Here is a 16,090-nt window from a genome sequence, read left to right as displayed (position 1 = left end):
ATGTAACTAATGCATTCTACTTCGTGTGACATAACAAATTTCTTGACTTTAGGTTCATTTTATTAAGCAGTAAAATACTTGCACTTCATCCATATAATATCTAAAAATGTAACGCTATTTGAAACCACTTCAAACCAATACTAATGGTTTATTGCTGCTTTTAAGCAACATACTAGATTAATCATTAGCTCTTTAAGATGTCCATAAGACCAACATACACTGAACATACTATGAAATTTGTACATGCTTTAGATTTCTATAAGAAATCTGATTTAGGACAGGAAAAAAATATATATAATTGCTGAAAAGCAAGTGCACTGCTAGATGCTTGAGTTAAAAGCTTGGGTTTATTAATTGTTTTTCTAGGACTTTGCCTGCATACATTCCATTGGTCTACATGGACTCATCAAAAATGTCAGCAACAGCTCTAAACTAATGCTTTAAATTTAAAACCAGAATTCGCTCTCCATTTACTACTAGTTCTCTAAAAAGTGTCTCTATAAGAGGATTATTATTTATATAACACATTAAAGGATTATCTTCATTACAGGATTACCAAAGTTAACTAAAAGCAACTGTAAATACTGCATGACACCAGCCAATTAAAAGTAAAACTTTAAGTTCTTCAGAAAAGAAAATTCTGTGACTGTGCATTAGCATAAACAAGTCTCTCCCCTGTATTGGAGGTGGTAATTACAGTGGCAAGAACTCATGCTGTGTGGTTAGGTAGCAGACGATACCTAGCACCCTCCTGAAACTGGCTGTAGCATCCTTTACACTCAAAGCCTTACAGAATTCTGACTGCAAACAGGAGAGGGGAACACCTGGTAACTACCTTATTCATTGCCTGAGAAAGTTAACTCTATCCCAGCCAGACCATACAAGATGGAAAAAATCAGTTGAGAATTGATTTGCCAAGTTGTTCTGAAAGGCAGACTGATTTTATTCACACATCTAAATTTAATTTAAAGCACCTCAGTGGAGATAGCCCATTTGAAAGGATTAGCTGTCATTCCTTTTAGAGGATATACTAAATTCATACAAGAATGAACTGGATTCGTAGTTTACTGCTACACTTTCTTCATTAAAAAGCAGACTTCTGAACTTTTCCTGTCAAAGTCATAAAGATGTATTTTCCCAAGAGAAGAGCATTAGCAGTGTAGAATATTGGCAAGGTGTTGAGGTTGATCAGAAGGTCTGATGCACATGCCACTGGATCCAGGAACCACTTGTGTGGGTCTCAATTTACATGCAGGATTTTCTCTGACAGGTAACTGGCAAACCACATGATTTATGAGACTGCCCAATATCACACACAGAGCTTTCTCATCACAGGTGTCACAACTCTGACTCTTGCCAGCAATGTAAATTATGGAAGTCTGATTGGTTTTTTGGAATCAGAACCAGCTTTTGAGACAGCAGCTTTGTAGAAGCTCTGAATCCCAGATTTTCCTTCTTCAAGGAAAGCACATTTCTCATTACTATTCTTCTAAAACAGGAGTGGGAAATCCACAGTCCAGGTTCAAGAGTGACCTTCAATAACACTGTTCTTTGCCTGGAACAATGTTACTTTTTTAAATAGCATTTTCCACCTTTCTTGCTAGACAGCACAGAACTGAGCGTAAATGTGGAGTGAAGAGTTTTTAAAGACTTTTGACAGCAGAGAATTGATTCAATATTTCACTATCCTCTTAGTTTTTCCCTAAACTAAAGTATCAAAGCATGGCGTAAAAGCTGAAGAATTCTGTACCTACAGCCTTGTTCAAATTTACTTTTTCTTGCAAATACTCAGAGTTTTTTTAATCCGTGTGACAAAAAAATTTTGAGGCAATATACATAATCTACTGCAAAGTAAGATAAAAGTATATATGTGCTTTAAACAACAATAAAAAATTTCCAGTTTCTAGGAGTTGAAAAAAAACCAATTTACTTTCATCTTTCAACAAAATTTTTAACAAATACGCATCCACAGAGATGAAAGCATACAGCTCTCTACCCTGTATAATTGTCTCTCCAAAATGATCTCCAAATCATCATCTGGAAAGCACTTGTTAAGACATGTGCCAACACCAGTTTAAAAGCCACAAAACTGAACTGGTAGTTCTGTTGCTTTCTTGTAATATGAAAGGTATTAATTGGCTGGGATATGCCTGTGTGTAACAATCTTTTATGTTCAGAGCACAAAGGTATTAGTGCCTTCCTCTAGAACGGGCTCAACTATTCCCTACAGGCACCATGAGCTTTTATTTCAGTAGATAAAAGTCCAAGTTGCACCAACCTTTCTTTAGCTAAAATGCTCTCTCTCTTTTGCTTGCTGGCAAACATTCGAAGGTACTCTGCATGAGAACAGAGTAGGTTCCTGAAATTGCTCATCTTGCTACTGCTACTTTTGAAAAGAACCATTTTCAATGTTCTCGGAATGCTGTTGGTTCTGCACTTACTCAAACTTCAATGACTTGTGTCCTGATATCTTTATTAATTCAAGCAATTGTAAACTGCCTTCCGAATAAGATGGAAAAAACCCAGCTAATCCCACCATAATAGAGAATAGTTAGTATTTGTTTCTTTTAATATACCTTTGCCATCAAGTCTTCTGCACCTTATCCTCTTCAAAAATTTTCTTCTTCCATGGCAGCAGCTTAAATAACTATATTAACATGAAGAGCAGCTATATCAAGACTATAGAATCAACTGTCAAATCTGTTTATAATAAACTTCACTACCAGTTCTTCTGGTACATCCAACATCAAGGATTTGAATCCGAATATTTGTTGGTGATTTCAAAGCACTTCAAGTTTCAACAGAAACCAGAAGAGGGATAAGGTTCTGGCTGACCCCTGTCTTGTCATTAAAGCACACAGTAAGGCTGCAAGATCACATCTGGAGAGCTGAACTACATTCTCATTGGCATGAGCAGAACCATTTCTGAAATCACCATCAAATTCAATTCTGCTGTGGCAATGCAGAGCTAAAGAGCAGATGCAACCAGAGATTTCTGAATGGAAACTTTCAATAGCATTCTGTGGAAGAAATGAGAGAAGAAATCTTGTCTCCAAGTTCATTTCCAAACCTTTTCAGGTGATGAATCAATATTGCAAGATGCCAAGTCAACAGACATGACCTAATGTAACTGTTTCCTTTAAGAGTTTCAAAACAGATTCATTGGCTGTGAATGAGCAGTTCCCAGAACAAGGGAATGTTTGCTTAAAGATCCTGCTTTCCAGGCCTGTTTAGAAAATTTCTTGTTAATGTGTGGGATGTGACAGGGAAAGCAAAGGGAACTTAAATCAGGATCACCTAGATGGTAACAGCATTCCAGTTTGTTTTGCTGCTTCTTATACACCATTCCATCTTTATCTAAAGCTGTTCTCTGGCCTTCTTGCTGGAAAGACTTTGGGGGAGTTTATCCCCTCAAGTGGAGATTATTCCATGCAAATAAATCATACAGAAAGACTACACAAGCCAGTGGGAGCTGCAACATCAATATATGCACCGGCTTGGGAAATCTTTTTACTAGCTTTTTTCTTTGTCTGAAAAACTTATCCGTTGCAGTTGTGCTAAATATATCATTGGATGTCATCCAGAGCATAGAGATAAGAGAGAAAAAATCAAGTTGTATGCCTTTGGGATTTGATGACTGAACTTGTAGCCACATCTGGATCACTGGAAGTTCTTATTAAAACAAAAGATGGATGATGAAAACATATAATACAAAGGACCTCATGTTTTACAAATACTAAGGAAGATTCTAGACCCTGTGTCATTCCCCAGACACCTAGTGATGTATAAGGTTTGGAAAAGCAAAATTTGGATGGGAAAGAAGTATTCAGTTGCACTTTTGTAGCAGCTCCACATTATCTCTTCAAAAATCCTCACAATGAGATGGCACTTATAGGTCAAAACATTCGCTCATTAACAAAGAGGTCTCTGGCTCGTTCACATCACAGGCTTTTTCAGTTCCTGCAGAACCCCCGAATTATGGCAACATGAAAGAAGCATAAATACATGTTTCCAGCGCTCTCTCTGATCTATACCACATCTCCCAAGCAGTACAGTATATTCTGCTGAGGAAGCAGAGTCAACCATGTATTTGGGATGTCAGAATGATTAGATTTAAGGTTAAACCCAAGGGAAAAGCCAAAACCATGGAAATTCCACAGTGTTTAGGGTCAGTGACCTGGCTTGTTTGGAAATACTCCACTGCATTCCATTTAAGTGATTGGTTCTAAGAGGAGTTTGGTATAGTTACTATAGTGGTTTGTAATAATCTTCCTTTTATGTTGTATGATAGCAACAGCCTAGAGAGTAACAAAAAGAACTTGACAATTTATGTACGTATGCCTTTGTACACTCATCCTTCACAGCTGCCAAGAAAACCAAAATAGACAGTACTTCAAATTGGTATATTCTTCTGCACAGCTCAGTTTCCAGTATCTTATTGTTCAGTTTCAATGTGGAAATGAGAAACACTGTCTGTGTTAATAGTAGCCAAAGATTTTCTTAAAGAACTGGAGAACATTCTGGTAGCAGAAAGGTTGAAAGCTTAATGAAGTCAGTTACATCTCTCTTCCTGTTTTGGGTCTAGGAATCCTGCCTTCCTGGAATTCAGTGATATTGTACGAGAAGGTGTAAGCCATAGTTCAAAGCCAGGATCTTCAAAGGGTACATATGTTCTGTGAACATGTGTTATTTGATTATAATAAACTTGTTTATTAGGTTCCCATAAAATCATTATATGTTGAATGTTAGGATGCCCGAAAGTTTTAAATGGCAAACCCCCTTTCATATGCTGAAAAGTTCATGAATGCATATTGGGAAGGCTAGCAAATTGACTTAGTGATGGACATACTACACTTGGTTAGCTTTGACCCCATCTCATCAAGGAATTCAATTTCTCAGTACAAAATCATCATGTAGCATCTGGTGTTCCCAATGGAGCAGATCCATGAATTTTATTTATCATTTGGTATATACCGCATTTAGCTAACTTGTCACTCAGAAATGGACAATTCATTCTCTGAAATTACGGATTGGAAGTAAGTTTTACTCATTCCATTGACAAAGATAAAAACTGCTCCTCCTATGGACTAGGGTGACATCTCTTCCATTGGCATGAAACTCTTTGAAGAAGTAAGACTTCATCACTAGGTCATGGTTGATATTTCTCTTTCTTATCAATACAACCTTGCTATATTATTTTTCATTATTACACTGTTAGATTTAGATCTTTTTCTTAAACTTATAGCAGAAAAACAAAGCTTCCCTAGGCTGCTCTTTGGGCAAAGCTCCAGTGCTATGAACAATGTGACCACATGGAAATATTATAATTACATCACATCTAAGAAGAAAATTGAATGCACATCTGTAAATATATGTAAATTCTCACACTCACTAACACATGTAAATACATGACTTAAAAACTGAAAAAAGCGGTGCTGGAAAATCCACTGGTGTTGTATTTCCATGAAATTTATTTTGAAGCTTAAAGCACATCAGTTCCAATCCATTTTCAGGCTGGGACTTAGGAATGGTAAAGTAGTCATCTTTGGAGGCAAGACAGATACAAAGTGCTCACAGACTCAGGTGAAAATTTAGGCATTAAAAAAGACTAAAAGATCTGAAACATGCTGAAACAATGTTTAGAAAGACTTAGAATGAAAGTGAAAAAAAAAAAAAACAGAAAAGAAGTTAAACTTGTTAATATGAGAAATTAGAAAATAATCTAAGAATGATGAGAGTAATATGAGAAGACCTATAAAAACAACTCCTAAACTATCATAAATTCAAAAGTGAAAGATAATGCAAAGAAAAAAAAAAGGAAAGAAAGAAAAAGGGTATAATGTTTGGGAACATGTAAAGCTGTTCCTCCTTCAAAGAGAGTAGAGACAACGTGCTTTTGTTTTACCTAATCTGACAGCGTGTTTTTCATTTTGTTTTATATCTGCAACTGGGAATGCACTGAAAAAGGCAGATGATCAATGTGAATTGCCTAATTAAGTGAATGTATAATTAATCTAATGAGAATAATCTATTTTCGTAATGGAAAAGGAATCATTAAACAATTTAGAGTTATTAGAAAAAATGTATTATTCAAAGGAAACTATTTTAAAAGGAGATCTCAATGTTCATTAATAAAACAGAGTTAATCTGAACATCTTGCTGGGCTCTAGACTTTGCTACTCCAGTTAAGCCATTACAAATGTAAAGGGAGGAGGGACTTCTGTACACACATTTCTCTTGAAACATCACTTCTCCCCTCTCTCTTTTTTTCACCACACCACTTTCACTATGTTGGAGAGAGAAGGAAGCATGGTAGCAAAAACTATTTTTAGCAAAAATTAGCAAAATATTTCATTTAGTAAAATGAAACCTGCCTTAGTGATGTTTTGTTTTGCTTCTAAACAGCAAATTATAAAGGAAACAAGACAGTTTTGGAGGTAAAAAGTTTGCACGACTTAAATTTCACTGTAAATTTATGGGTGTTTTTGCTTGTTTAAGTGAAAACTAGTAGAGAAAGTCTTCAACAACTTCAAACTCCTCAACTACACTGCATCCTACTAGCCATCTCAATGCAAAGATAGTGAAGAATTTATTTTTGTTTCTTTTCAAACAGATGAGCACTTAAGTATTTCAATGTTTGAAATTAATCTCATCTCTCTGTGCACTGATATATTTTATACAGAATCTTTCTTCAGATTCTCCTGAGACAGACTGAGTGCAGACAGAAATAGGAGATCTTACTTCCTTTGTGGGTGTCAGTACTCTATCCAAAACTAAATAATCTCTGGGCCATAAAGGCACTGGTCTGATCTGGCTGAACATTCATACGTTTGGCACATGTTACCAAATTTGACTTACTGAGTTTTTAGATGCCAACATGTTCTTAAAATATTTATACAAAAATTGATTAGTTCATAGGTATCTATCTCTGGTTTCTCAGATTGACACTTGGATTCATCCCACCTGACCACAGGTATTTAATGGAGGCAATCAGGTTAGAAAGAGTCCCCTCTGTGGTCAACAGAGACCATTTCAACTATGTCATCAATGTGTTGATGACAGAAGCCACTATGGTCCTGCAGGATCCAAAATGGCATACTTGAGTTAAATGTTCCAAGTAAAGTGGGATGCTTAAGAGCCAATATCCTGAGTAGATGTGAGTAAGATATTTTGAAGAAAACTTTCCCAGAGAAAACAAAGAATGGAAATTCAAAAATAAATAAGCATTTATTAAGTTCAACTTGATTTAGTCAAAACTGTTTACTTTAAGTCTTCTTTAAAAAAAAAATGTATTAAAAATATCCAATTAAAAGCCTCAAACTTTATAGGAACATTCAAATAAAGTTTCTGAAAAAATGTCCTCCAGTGTTTTAGTTTAAAAACTTGCAGATTGAGCCAAAAATAGTATTTTAATTGCCAAAACATTGAAAAAAAATTAAATATTGTACTGGTGCTTCTGCACTATTTCCTCTGCATTTTTTTTCCCCTGATTCACATATGCATTTTCTCTCATCTGTTAGGTGTTTCTGGAAGCGTACAGAGTACTACCTGATAGTATACTATCTGTATCTGATACAACTTCCTGAGTAGCTTGTATCAGATTACTCGTCAAAGCTTGCATATATTGTAAGACAATGGTTTTGCGCAGAGTTCAGATGTTCAGATAACAGGCATATGAGAAAGGAAAAAGAAGGAAAAAGGGAAAAAGAAGAGAAAAAGCGGAAGGGAAAAAGGGGAAAAGAAGGGGGAAAGGGGAAAAGGGGAAAAGAGGAGGAAAATCTGGACAGGTGAGCAGCTTCCTGCATTTCAGCCTGAGAGGGGACTGCCAGCGTATCTGGCCACTAGAGTAAAATCTGCTTCCCCTTATGCCCAATGAAGTGGCATCATGTCAGCAGAGTGCAGGGATTTATACCTCTTCAGCTTTTCCACTAGCTCTCCCTTCAGACATCTTCAAGCATAATGAGCTTGAGAAACACTGCTTTAAACCTAAATTCACTGAAATCCAAAGCCAGCAAATTACCTGTACAAAACTAATTATAACACTAGTTGGATCAGAGAAAAGTGCTGTGGTGGTATTATCCATGAAGCAACCATGAAACTGTCCAAATCTTCATAGGATCAAATAAACTGACTCCCATACTCAGTCATATCTAAGAATAACTTTGGCTTAAGGCTTGGATTAAAGCACATTATAATATAAATGTAAGACTCTTAAAAGTTACAGTATATTGACTATTTTTCCTGATAGCTCCAAAAAAAGTCCAAAAGAGTAGAAGTCAAAAAGAACATCTGCACATCCTAGGGGCACAAATTGTAAGTGTGTGCATCCACATGCACTTGGAAGAAAATCTTCAGTGCATTTATTCCTGCTACTCCATCAACATACTGTTGTGTCCCAAATGACCACACTTTTCATTTGGCTGTTCTGCGAGGTATGTATTTTTCTAGGGCTGATGCCAACTATTTTGTTCTCTTTTCCAACATCTTGATGATGAGACAAAATGTAATCTCTAAGATTTATATGAAAATATGGATGTATTTCCCCATAGTTCAACACTTGGCATATAGGATATAAACTGTACCTGTGACAAGATGCTAAAAAAAATAATGAGATAGAGCTTAAAGTGTTCACTAGGGTTTTCTGTGTAATATTAGAAATGTTCCTGGTAACAAACACTACAGAATCCTGATCAATACCAGAAATAGGTGGAAGGGAAAAGGGAAAGAAAGGTAAGAAGCATAGAAAGGGAAGAGGGAAAGAAAGAAAAGCAAAGATAATTTATTTCAAATTGTACAAAGTCCTGTGCCCGAAGCAACAAAGTTTTAAGATCACCTGTACCACACAGACACAAAAGCCAAGCAGGAGTAAACTGTATCTTTCTAATAGCTATTTTAACTTAAATAAGGAGTAACATCACTGAATTTGGTGAAGTGGTCAGAATTTACACAAACAATTTATACCTGCATTCAGCAGAGCTCTCTGTATAAAATACACCATGATGGTGAACTAGTGACTGGTAGGCAGAACTTTATTGTGTCTACAGTCCTTCAGCATCATCATATTTTACTATGCTGGTATTCTGAACACTGACTAAGTTTTGGCCAATTTTGCAGAGCAGAATTCTGCTTACGTTGCAGTAATGACCTCTGCATAAAAACATGGAAACCACCTTGTGTAACTGTGTCACAATAAAGGAAAAATTTGCTGGAGTTCTTAGGGAATAATCTTAACCAGGAAAGAACACACCATTTTAATACAGTAGTCTGGTAATGAAGAAATCAATACATTAGAGACGAATGATGATTTGAATAACCTTGCTTTTAGTTTACAAGGCACTTGAAAAAGAGAAAACATTTCAAGAAAAGATAGACAAGTTGATAAAATAATGAGAGAGAAAAAGAAAAAATAGAAACAATCATAACTTCAAATGGTGTGATGGATTGTTGAGACCTAACTTTGAATTTATATGCAAATAAGATTTCCTAATCACTAAATACAGGTTTCTCAATAACAAATGCTGGAAGGGGCTTGAGTACAATTTCAAGAAACTATCTGCTGCAACTTTTCCTCATTATCTTGAGAGATCAAATATACTTATATTCAATTGAAATAATGGGGCTTATGTGCACAAATACCCCTTTCGGATATACCTGTACAGGCATAAATAGCAGACAAGGTCACTAACTGCAATGATCCATAATGCAAAATAATACAATACTGGGCTACATTCACTTAAATACCATGATTTGTTTTAAGTAAGAATGTATGCATCGATTCTGGCTGTCTAACATGGAGAATTTTATACTGCACAGGATCAAACAGAAATTCAATATGTGAGCAATTTATACAAATTTATCACACAAAGTGAAAACATGGTTATTATGTGAGATCAATTTTCCCTTTTGGCCACTCATTTTTATTTATTTTATGTCTAAGTTAGAATCAGAAGAAGAAATTAAAACAATATACAAAGATATATATAGTGTGCTTGTGGTTCCCTACCTTCTTTCTTAACTAAGACGAAATTTATTACTTCTGTATTTTCCAATTGTGACTACATAGCGTTTTAGATTAGTCTATTATCAGCTTTAAAATACAGTAAGAATTAGTCCATAAAGTTAAATATTTTTGATCCCTTGGGACTTATCGCATCTGGAAATATTTTTTGCACATCTAGCAAAAATAATCTGAAGTTATAAAAACACCTTCAAATTAACTGTGCCCTTTATGCACACGCATAGCTTAGTACAAAAAAATAAAGCCAACTCATCGAAACCGTTTGTAATACTTATCCATTTAAAACCATGAAGATGCTAGGAAGGAAGTAGATGTAAAGCCCACAAGTCTTCTACAGAAAACAGACACTTTGATAAACTCACGAACACGAAAGTTTAACTTTTACTTGCTCACTCACTGGCAGGCAGTGAATTTAGGCCAAAACTGTTAATGACAATATTGCCGGCCATGAAACTTTGACATATGGCAACAGTCACCATTTTTCTTTCCCAGAGAGGCAGCAATACTGCAATTCCTCTCACAGGAGGAAAGCTATGTAAACTATGAAAATCTTCACCTTTCCCTGTGCAGTGATTAACTGAAACAGAAATGAAGTTATACAGGGTAGATTAATTTCTTTCCTTTTAAAGAAGACATTTTGCCAGTAGCACTTTTCAAATCCTTAATCACTCGGAGAGATTAACAGCAAGCCTGGAACCTGTGTGGAAACCCTATCTATCTGAAACATACCATAATGCATGTAGCAGTTTCCTTTGGTAGGATCCAGCTGAATAGCCTTCACGAAGTACTTTTCTGCCTCACTCTTGCGTCCCTTAAAAAAAAAAGGGGGGGTAAAAATTATTTTAATAGTGTGTCACCATGGAACAATCATGTACAGTTACAATTTCCAAATTCCAGGCACTAGAGAAAAACAACTACTATTATCACTGCTCTTAACCTAAGTAAATACGAATGTTTAAGTGTTGCAGTAAGTTCTGTGGTCAGCTACTTTGTGCCGCAGATCTTCAGACAGAGGAAGAAATGTGTCCAACATCGTCAATGTCCAAAAAGTAAGGAAGTGGTAGAAATGTATTGCAAAAAATGCTGTAAAGGGCTTTGGGTGAACATCAAGCTCCACTCTACTTTTCTGGACAGGTGTCAGGATGAGCGTTACATGCAGCCAAACTAAAACCAGAAGGGAAAGTAGGAGGGAGCTTTAGTCATGCTCTTAAAAATAGAAGAAAACAAAACAAAAATAAAGAAAAATGGGGAAGAGGGGAAAGGAAAACCCATGCTTTCATTCTATGAAAGCACAGAATCATAGAATATCTCAAGTTGGAAGGAATCCATAAGAATCATTAAGTCCATCTCACTGTTCCTGGCAGGACTACCTAAAACTAAACCATATGACTAAGAGCTCCTTGCACTCTGACAGACTTAGTGCCCTCTCTGGGGAGCCTGTTCCAGTGACTGACCACCCTTTCTAGTGAAGAACCTTTTTCTAAGGTCCAATCTGAACTTCCTCTGACATAGCTTCATTTCATTTCCTCATGTCCTAAATGACAATATATACACAGCCAACAGTAAAGTCACCACAAACGAAGATATATAAATAGAAGATTATTTTGCTCTTAATGTGGGAAGTAAGATTTCATCAGAAATCAATTCTGTCAACCATGAAACATAACTGAGATATAACAGGTAATTTTTAAAGACAACGGTCAACGGTATGACACAATGACCAGAAAAAAAAATAATCCCAACAGAAATGATGGTATAAAGAACAGACATGTTCTAGACCACGGATTTTCTTTCCACTGAAATCACCAAGCCTTTAAAGTTGCATTATGGTATACAAGCGCCAGAGCAGATCCATTAGTGGTCATTACTCTTTTCATAAAGAAAACGGCAATATTGGATTAGTCTAGTCTGATATGCAAACACAAATCACCATCAGCTGTTCAGTAAGATACCTGTGACCTGTTTATCCCTATCCCTATGAAATTAGTTGCTGTGGTTTTGTGTTATAAAATAGAAGCCCTCCAGAATAAAGAACTTAAGTTAAGCTTAACCACTGTGGAAGAAAAGCATTGTGGTCTGCACCTCTCAAGGTTGCCTTGAGTGTTATTTCACAGATATAAGCATACAGGCTTTCTCGAGTTTTGTGGTCTGGAAACAGACATTGCATACATCCTGCACTATCCCACAAGTTAACATAGCAATAATAACGAGGTCTGTTCATAATTACAGCTGACCAGATTCTCAGTAATTCCCTCAGGGGACTTCGAGGCAATAAAATAGAAAGAAGTTGTGCAGCACACCAAGAACTATATCAAGACCAAGTTCCATCAAAAACAACATAGAGGTCATAATTCCAAGAAATCATCCCGGCAGAGATACAAGCAGGATTATCATTTACAATATTCCAGTTTCACAAAATTGATGTTCATTGGAGGTAAGATTAGATGTAAGGAAGTAGTTCTTCACTGTGAGGGTGGTGAGGTACTGAAACAAGTTGCACAGAGATGTGGATATCCCATCCTTTGAAGTGTCCGAGGCCAGATTGGATAGGGCTTTGATCAACCTGGTCTAGTGGAAGGTGTCCCTGCCTCTACCAGGGCAGATTGAAACTAGATGATCTTTAAGGTCTCTTCCAACCCAAGCCATTCTCTGATTCTATGTAGCCCAGATGGATTTTTTTGTCATCTGGTAATTCAGTAAAGACATCTATAGATACTTTTTTTTTTTTATTAGCATAAAACCGTAGCGGAGAACAAAAAAGTGAAGAACATCATAATCTCCAGTTGAAAACATAATGGAAATTTGGGTCAGTACAAAATAACAGTTCTAACCAAAATAACTGGGTGAGGGAGCGGGAAGGGTAATAATGAAACAATACATTTTGCACATTTAACTCCAAGGTTGGCATTCTTAGTCTGGAAAAAGTTATCGTAACATATGCAAGTCCAGCCTTGAGGCTTCAAAATGACAGGCACCAAGTGTATGTATCAGTAATACTGACAGAATTAACATCTCAGATTTCACATCATTGCTTTTTTTTATCAGACTAGCATCATTAGTTTTAGCTGGTTGCACTCTGTGTCTGTTTCTAGAACAGAAAAGGACAGTTCATTGAATACAGTCACAAAATACGTAGTTTTTGCCTACAGAACTACGGCTATAAGGCTACAAACATTTGTCAAACATGATTAATTTTCATTTACTGGGATCACCAAAATTACATGACCGCTCTACTCTTTTTGTCACTTTCAAAATGGCACATTGCACTTCAAGTTCAGGCCACTCAGGAGACCTGGAGTACATAATGTTGGTAAGTGCCAGCATACATAGCATCGAAGAAATGACTGTGCTTTTCACAGGCTCAAATACTCATTAACAGCTAAATAAGAGTCTAATGATATCACATGCAATCGCTTGACAGAATTGGGCTATACAATTAAAATTTAGTATTTATCAACATTTTTCCAAATATGCAACTCAATCACCATAACAGAATGTACACACTGTGTAGATCGATTCAGACAGCAACTCCTGTCATTGTCCACTCCCACTGTATGTTTTCAGTATTAAATGAAATATGGCATAAGGGAATAAAATTGTAACTTTTAAAGAAAATCCAAGCAATTGTTTAAACAGCTGAAAAATACTAGTTTGGGGTAGAAAGGTATTTTATGTTCGTGTTCGCTGTCATGTGTATTGACCCATATGAACGCAAGCATTGAGAGCCACTGGAAACCTCCCAATTTCTAGCAGCAGGGTGTGCACCTGTATATGCACAACCACATGCTTTGTCAATTTTACAAAGCAAACTTTTAAGTTTAAAATTGCAGGATAGCAGACTTATTTGAACGATAAAATAGTTATTCCTAAGATTTTAATGGAAGGATTTGACGGCTCTGAGGATTAATACTGGGACACTTGCACCTGTTGGTCACCAGTTCACACCCAGTCCAGGTCAGTAGCTCATGAAAAAGTGCTATCTGACAGCTACTGGTTTGCTCAGGAGAAATGAGTGGGTGGTCCTAGCCCAAGCCCTAATGGAGATCCTCTGCACAGACGCACTGGCATATTTATGGCTTAAAAAAACTTGCAGAGACCAACAAGACAGAATCATAAAACAATGAATGGCAATCTCATTGCTGGGGAGAGAAAAAAACTCATAATGAAGACCACTTTTACAAATAATTTGGAAGATTGTGCTGATATTTGCCTTATTGGACCTGGACCTTCTCTAGAGGAAGGAAGCCTATAGTGAGGACAAACTTCCAGCAGTTTTCCATAAATAAAGAAAACTTTATTTCCATCCCTCTCTCTGTGCCTAAATAAAGATGAATTGCCCATGATTACCACCTTCCAGCAACACCAGCGTATTTAAAAGGAAAAAAAGTAAAGGTGACTGACACATGGCTCTAATAACCTAGCACACCAGTTGGCCCAGCTTTGAGAAATATCCCGCTCTCCACAAATCATGCAGACTTCAAATCAGAACGGTTGGTTGCTTGCAGTTTTGGAAGCCAAACAGTTAATTATTTAAATATGAACTCAGGAGTATGATTTTTAAGACCAGTTCTTTGTAGAACTTGACCACAAGGAGTTTTTTGTTTGCTTGGTTGCTTCTTCCCTGGAGACCAGGATAACGGATCCAACCTTGTCAATATGGTCAGACATACTGCATTAACTGGGCTTTCCTAGTAAACACTGTTATGATCACCACAACAAACAAAAGTGAGCTAGCTAAGTACAGTTGATACATTAGTAGAAGGCCTTGTATTTATTCTTATAATATTAAAAAACTGAAAGAAAAAATATTTTACTATCCACCCCAATCTTTTCCTCACTCTCCTGGCAAACTGTGCCAAATTCGTGTTGAGGCAGCTGTTGTACTTCAGGCTGCTGGAGGCCCAAGGACCCTGAGATGCTTGTAAAATTGGAAAACATTGATACAGCTGAGCGGCTCTGAATAACCCTCTTGTGCAAACTGTGATGACACAGTGGCAACCGGTTAGGTAGTTCAACAAATTAGGTGGTCTCTGCAATTTAAACCAACTTTGTATTTTGTAAATATTCATCATCCTTCAAAGTGTGCAAGGGTTTAACCAGTAGAGCAGAGATTTCATTCTTCCATACAGTTTTAACAGCTTTAGCTGGTAATATGACTGCATAAATAATTCAATTTGTGTTACAAAAATGCAGTTGATTGTCATTTCCCATATCTGCTCAATTTTTTTAGCAAGTATTCACATTTTTAAATAAAATGAATAGAATTACAAAACAATATTTTAACGGAAGATTGATTAAACTGCAGACACTGAATACAGAAAAAATGACTATTTTACATATTCGCTTCTTCCCCTCTAGGACATTTTAAAGTCACAGAGAGACTACACAAGGATAGTAAAAAGGTCTGAATTGAACCAGTGACTTCATTTCATGTTTAAGTTATTGCAGACATGCATATCTGTTTCCTTTTGCCTTACAAAAGTTGTAACAGAACAGGCAAAACTCAGTTTAAATTAGTAAACTAGTGATAAAGTATTCAAAAGTTTTTACTTAGCTGGGGTAAGAAAACATGAACTAGAGTTGCATCTTACAGAGATCTCTGGCATACGCAAGCTCTCCATCCCCCCTTTAAATATTAATACTGAAGAAGTAAGTTTATTAACTAGTATTTAGAAGCTATATGGATTCTCCTTTTCTCCTCATTTTGCTGTTATTTTTACAACTCTTCCTTCTTCACTCTGAATTACAATGTGAATATCTTGCACCATAGTTCGGCTGTGAAATGCTAGTCCCATTGAAATACATGGGACTTTCATTATCCACATCAAAGGTTCAGAATTTATCTCTGTCTCTATACTTCCTGTGCAGCAAAGAGATAAATCTTGCCTCTTCATCCCATCTTTATTATAATAAAATAAAAACAACTGAACATGGCAGAGAATCAATGACTTATAAAGGTTAACATCTGGCCCAGAAAAAAAAAACCAAACCCACACATGAGGCAAGATTTGTAACAAGAAATGATTTGTAATAAGAAGAGCTATATATTTCATTTGAAAAACAAATAGTTGG

At 36.3% G+C, this 16,090-nt stretch overlaps 1 protein-coding gene across 1 annotated transcript in view; it reads right to left on the bottom strand.

Moving 5' to 3' along the window:
* Positions 1-16,090, bottom strand: part of TMTC2 (transmembrane and tetratricopeptide repeat containing 2) — a gene marked incomplete at its 5' end in the record, with an annotated part of 141,570 nt that overhangs the window by 29,137 nt on the left and 96,343 nt on the right. Inside the window, one exon of the mRNA XM_010145743.1 lies at positions 10,748-10,829. Coding sequence (XP_010144045.1) covers positions 10,748-10,829 — 82 coding nt within the window. The remainder of the gene's footprint in view (positions 1-10,747; positions 10,830-16,090) is intronic.

Source organism: Buceros rhinoceros, unplaced genomic scaffold (genome assembly GCF_000710305.1).
Source record: "Buceros rhinoceros silvestris isolate BGI_N320 unplaced genomic scaffold, ASM71030v1 scaffold7381, whole genome shotgun sequence".
Lineage (NCBI taxonomy): Eukaryota > Metazoa > Chordata > Aves > Bucerotiformes > Bucerotidae > Buceros > Buceros rhinoceros.
The sequence above is the reverse complement of the archived record's forward strand: the minus strand, read 5'-3'. Positions and strand labels throughout refer to the sequence as shown.